This window comes from Vigna umbellata, chromosome 6 (assembly GCF_029865625.1).
Source record: "Vigna umbellata cultivar VRB3 chromosome 6, Vumbellata_1.0, whole genome shotgun sequence".
Classification (NCBI taxonomy): domain Eukaryota; kingdom Viridiplantae; phylum Streptophyta; class Magnoliopsida; order Fabales; family Fabaceae; genus Vigna; species Vigna umbellata.
This window is the reverse complement of record NC_142170.1, coordinates 35,539,139-35,545,138: the sequence shown is the minus strand read 5'-3', so window position 1 is coordinate 35,545,138 and position 6,000 is coordinate 35,539,139. Positions and strand designations below refer to the sequence as shown.

The 6,000-nt window shown below is 33.1% G+C and overlaps 1 protein-coding gene across 1 annotated transcript; it reads left to right on the top strand.

Annotated features, from left to right (window-relative positions):
• The first annotated feature begins 1,854 nt into the window (after positions 1-1,854).
• On the top strand, positions 1,855-5,330 carry LOC148197347 (basic leucine zipper 34-like). Its single transcript, XM_088093716.1, has 4 exons — positions 1,855-2,892; positions 3,384-3,474; positions 3,815-3,941; positions 4,686-5,330. Exons 1-4 carry the CDS (start codon positions 2,294-2,296, stop codon positions 4,835-4,837), a joined length of 969 nt encoding a protein of 322 aa, XP_087949842.1. The 5' UTR covers positions 1,855-2,293; the 3' UTR covers positions 4,838-5,330.
• The last annotated feature ends 670 nt before the right edge of the window (positions 5,331-6,000 follow it).

Sequence of the window (6,000 nt, the reverse complement as noted above, 5' to 3'; positions counted from 1 at the left end):
ATTAGTGTAAAATATGGTAATAATGACATCATTTTACGTTGGTTGACCAAAATAATTCCATATAAATATATACAGTAATAAAATCGTAAATAATTAAAAGTTTTCTGGGTTGATATTGGGTAAAACACATAAAATATGTAAGCAGAACTCACGCATATATCCAAACACAATGTTAGGCTCTCTTGTACATAAATAGGTATTTTTATTTGCATGCTATCATCTAAATATTAAACTTTTTATTAAATACTAAACTTACTAAATTAAAACCATAATTTAACAGAATTTGATCAGCTGTAGAAGAAAAAAAATAAAGAAGTAATAATTTTACTAAATAGCGAATCAAACTTGTGTTATTTTTAAAAAAAATGTAAATTTTAACTTATAATAAAAATAAAAGACTCAATTTTGAACAATCTATTTTCATTAGTCAAACTTAAATTTCAAATGTCTGACTCGGTTCAGTTAGACTTTTTTACAGTCGTATTAATCCTTACAATTTTACTCGTTTTGATAAATAAAGATGAAATAGAACTATATACATACAAAGAAAGTTATTGATGGAAAAATGTTGGATGTTAGGATTATTTTTATCACTATAGTTTTATCTAATATATATATAATTAATATGGATATTATATTAACGATGGATATATATTTACAGTACATATCAATTTTTAATATAAGGCAACAAATTTTTCATACCTTTAAAATTGTGTCATACTATATATTAGAGAACTTCTATCCCTATACAATAATTTAATAAACAAAATATACTAACATAAACTAACATAAACTAATTTAGTACCAAACTTTTTACGATGCAATAAATTTCTTAGGGTGCATTTGTTATCTTTATCACTTAGCTTGAATTGCAATGCTATGAAGTGGTTAAGGGCATAAATGCATGTGTGAAGTCTATTATTATAACTTGTAGGTATATAGTAAGCACATAGTATTAATTTGTAGGGTGGGGTATGACCAAAAAAAAAAATAAAAGTATAGGATTGAGATAATGATTAAGGTAGGAGGGGAAGGCAAGGCCTAATAAAGAACCATATATATTGTATTAATAATATAAAGTTCATCCATTAAGATAGTTCTAATCATATTAAGCTTTGATAAATACTTTTTTATTTAATTAAAAACTAATTAATTAATTTCAAAAGAAGAAGATATCGGGAAAGAAACAAAAATGATATTTGAAACATAATTTTTTTTATATTAATTTATTTTTTTTTTTACATTTTATTTTCTGGTTTTTTTAAAAATATAAAAAAATAATTTTTTTAAATATTTTACTCTTACGATTATAAATGATAAATGTGTATTATGGTATGTTTATTTCATAAATGAATAAAAACACATAGAATTAGATGTTGAGAGAGAGAGAGAGAGAGAAAGAGAGAGAGAAGAGGCATATACCCTACATGTGAGAATGGTTTGGGGACAAAGGAAAGAAAGGATAGTGCGTGGAAACAATTCACATGGGAGCATAAGATAACATGATCCTTCATCTTTTTCTTATCTTAATTACCTTTTAACGAAATGATTAATGAGACACGTTGCATTATAAGCACTGCAACATTATTAAATAATCTCATGCACATGGCCTTTTCTTTCTATCACTAACCCCTCAACTAGACAATATATCTTTTCATTCATCATCATGCTAATACAAAATACCTTAACGAAATATATATTTTGGTGAAAAAGATAAAGAAAAATAAGGGCATCCATCCACTAAAAAGACGGACACAAGGGCACGTGGTGGCTGATTCCCACTACTTATTAAACCACTGGCGACTTTCCAGTAACACCGTTCAAACCCAACCCCTCCTCCCAGCTGTTCATAGCTGTCCAATCCCTTCCCATCCCCATGTGACCCCACTGCACAAACACATACATACAGATACCCCAGAGATTTTTTTCCCATTTTTAAACCCCAGAACAAAATATAACTATTCAAAATTATACCTTTTTCTTTTTTTTTTAATTTTCAAAACTTAAGAAAGTTCATGATTGTGTTGTTTTTTGTTCGTGTGCCTTTCTTACCTCTAACAACATTCCCCTGTGCTTGCTGGGAACGTGCATATATATTTATAAAAGAGATGTGTTAAAGCCTTGTTTCATTTCTTCTCTCTCTTCTTCTGCTGCATGATGTCATATGCAATATACAGATACAATAATGTGCATATTTTTCATAGGGACATGTACAACTGCAACAACATTAACATCCGAGGTTAATCTGTGGTAACACTTTCTTTCTGGTTTGGTGTGTGTGTGTGTGTTTCAAATGGCGCAATTGCCTCCAAAGATCCCAAACCTGTCACCGGGTTGGCCGGACTTCTCTTCTCAACACCAGAAGATGCCATTGCCACCTCTTATCAACGACACCACCACCACCACCCATCAAAATCAAAACCCTTCTTGGGTGGACGAGTTCCTCGACTTCTCCTCCGCCCGCCGCGGCGCTCACAGGCGGTCGGTGAGCGACTCCATCACCTACTTGGACGCACCGATGAGGTGTGGTGAGAACAACAACCATAACAATAGTAATGGCAATGGCAATGAGTTTGACAGGTTTGATGATGAACAATTCATGTCCATGTTCACGGATGAAGTAGTGCTCTCTGGGGTCCCCTTGCCACCACCGACTACCTTGTCCTCCTCTAACCCTTCTAGCCCTTCCGATCAGAACTTCTTCCATGATGAGAAAGAGAGCAGCCGGAAGGAGAGGAAGCTGCAGAAGGAGGAAGAGGAGCACCACCACCAACTGAAAAATGAAGCAGCCGAGGTTGAAAGCCAATGCATGCAGGAAATTGCGCAGCCTCCAAATGACACCAATACTTCTTCTTCCAATGAGAGAATTAGTGACCCCAAGAGAGTCAAAAGGTACGTCTACTATTCTCATTAACCATTCATATTTTTTCTTCCTCCAGTTTTAAACCATTACACAGAATTTCAGTCTGTTTTTCTCATACAAATTTTGCTGAACTTCATGTTACCAGAATAATTCTTCGAGTAATTAGTCTTTCACCACCCAGATAGTAATCAAACTTGTTCTCATCTCTCGTATTATTTTCCTCTTTATCGTACGACCAGTCATATCAATTATTTATTTCTTTTTTATTATTTTCTTCTGGAGTTTCTAAAGAGATGTCTACCAATTTTTTTCTTGAAAGAAAGCGGTGAATGTCTATTCTAATTTTGAGGTGGATAAATGATTCTTATACTTGAGAATTGATTCGCAAAATTAAGCGGTGTTTTTTCTTTTCCATTGGCTTCTGTAAAATGTTTCGTTCTTTTTGGGAAACTGAAAATGAACCATGAATTAGAATTTTTGTATTTTTGGAGTTCTGTTTCTAATTGTCGTCTTGCATCAGAATCTTGGCTAATAGACAATCTGCACAAAGATCGCGAGTGAGGAAGCTGCAATACATATCAGAGCTTGAGAGAAGTGCAACTTCATTACAGGTTTGCGACGTAACGTGATGTGACTACAATAAATCTTTGCTTGGTGCTGATAAAAAAATCTTTGCCTTTATTAAAAAAATCTTTGTTTTTTTCCTCATAGCCACAATAAATACTTTTTTTTAAAGTTAATTTTTATATGCCATAATAATAAATAACATAATTTTTCTTCAATATTTTTATATTAAAAATTCACTTTTTTTCTTAATTGTTTTCATCACCTGCCACTTATTTTATTTCACATTTTTCTATTGTTATGAGAAGCATTTTTTAATACGTGTGGTTGAAATAGCATTCACGAAGATAAAATATTGACCCTTTCCCAATCCGTTGACAAATGAAGGCTGAAGTTTCAGTGCTGTCTCCAAGGGTTGCATTTTTGGATCACCAACGTTTGCTTCTAAATGTGGACAACAGTGCTCTCAAGCAAAGGATCGCTGCCCTTGCTCAAGACAAGATCTTTAAAGATGGTAATTACTTTTCTTTAATTAAAAGTCTAATTTTTATTATGGATGACATAACTAACAACCCTGTTAAAAGATGAGGTTGATGGAAGCATTAATTATTACTTTATGGCATTTAGAATCCATGCTATTTGTCTGATCCAATGTGCTCTCCATTTACTTTTTCCATGTAAGTGAAATAAAAATTCCTCATAGTTTGGAAAAGTGTATTTGTCCACAAGAAGCTCATTTTGCCAAGTGAACCTAACCTCGTGGCTTTACTTGTCTTGATACTTGCTTCATGCATGTGATCTTATTCTCTCTCTCTTTTCTCTCAAAACTCTATTTAATACCAAGAGAGAGAAACAGAGAAATGTGGTTTAAAGAGAAACAGTACCATCACTGGAAACTGCAGTTCTGGTTTCTGAAAACATATTTTGTTATCAAATTGGTTCGAGAAACATGGAAGTTAATATGAACTTACTGTATAACTTTGTGTTTGTTTTAAAACCAAGAGGAAAAGAAAAAACATTTGTTTTAAGAATGTAAAGGAAAGAGAGAGAGAGAGTGGTAATTATTTTATTAACGTAGTTGCGAGAGAAAGACCAATTATGAAAGTGCAAGAGTTATATTGATTTTAGCGAAAGCTTTTCGTGTGCATCGCGATGTGACAGCGAAAAACGCGTATTTAAGTCTGTGTCCGATCATGTGTGATGTCTCCAAGTAGTTAAATTGTTTAACTGATTAATGATAGAAATGATACAAACGCAGCTCATCAAGAGGCACTGAAGAGGGAGATAGAGAGACTGAGGCAAGTTTATCAGCAGCAGAGGCTGAAGAAGATGGAAAATGCAGCAGAATCAGGTCCATTACCATTATGTGATGTTCAAAGAGAAAAGGAAGTACAACTTCTGAACGTTTGAAGAAGATTTATGAGATGAGAGTGTGGTTGTTTACATAAAGAGAGAGATGCATGGGAGAAAGGAAAGGTTAAATTTTTGTTGTGCATTGAGTATTTTGATTAGAGAATTGATGAAGTTTGAGTGAGTGAGTGAGTGAGTGAGTGGTGGTAGGCTTCTGGTGTGAAACAGCGCAGGCACGTGATGTGTTTACTTTAAAAGGAGGGGACCACTGAAAGCTTGCATGATTAGAATGCAGGGGATCCACATGTGCAGCAGTGGCATCAAAAGAGAGGGTGGAAGAAACAGTTGTGTCTGTCTGCTTTAACTTGATAGATAGGAGTGTGGTATATCTTCATCATTCCTTTCACTTCTTTATTTCTTCTCTATCATTCTTTTCTATTTTCCTTCTTCTTTTTCGATGCATCTTCCAAAACAAACACAACTGCCCATGGATCATGCATCAAATTAATCAACCTGTATATCTCTGTCATGGCTTTTCTGCTTTGCCTCTCTACTTTCTCTTATCTTATCTTTTTATTATTTCACTTAATTATTTTCTGAAACCCATAATGTAAATACTCACTTCACACAATTTTTCATGTATATATATAATAGTGTAGTTTTTCTGCTTTCACTGTTTCACAACTTTCTGTGTTATGAGATTGAATTACGTCACACCTATGCCAAAAGGTAAACATTGTGAGTGAAATTGCATTGGAGAAAGTGCATGTATGTTATCTCAATCTCATCTCACAATGTTTTTTTATCCATTTCTTATTCTCTTTTTCTATGTTTGCAAAGCTATACCTTTTTCCTTTTCTTTTGTACTTTGTTTGTCAAAAAAATGCTGTTTATTACTGTGATCTATGGACTCTACCGAGAAAATAAAGAGAAAGTCTTAATTAGCAATGGTGATTAACTCTAAATCTTAATATAAAAGATTTATCAGTATTCTTTATTCATATACTACTCGATGTACTTGTGTCAAATCCATGAATAGCTAATGTGTACTTTGCTCAAATATTAAAAATCGTACCATACATTTTGATAGGGAAAGAATCCAAAGGTGCTCTTGGTAATATATCTTGGCAATGAAAATAAATATTTTACCACTGTCAACACAAATCAATCATTTTCATTTTGATATCATTTATGAGTTTTTATATGATTCATCAAATAGAGAC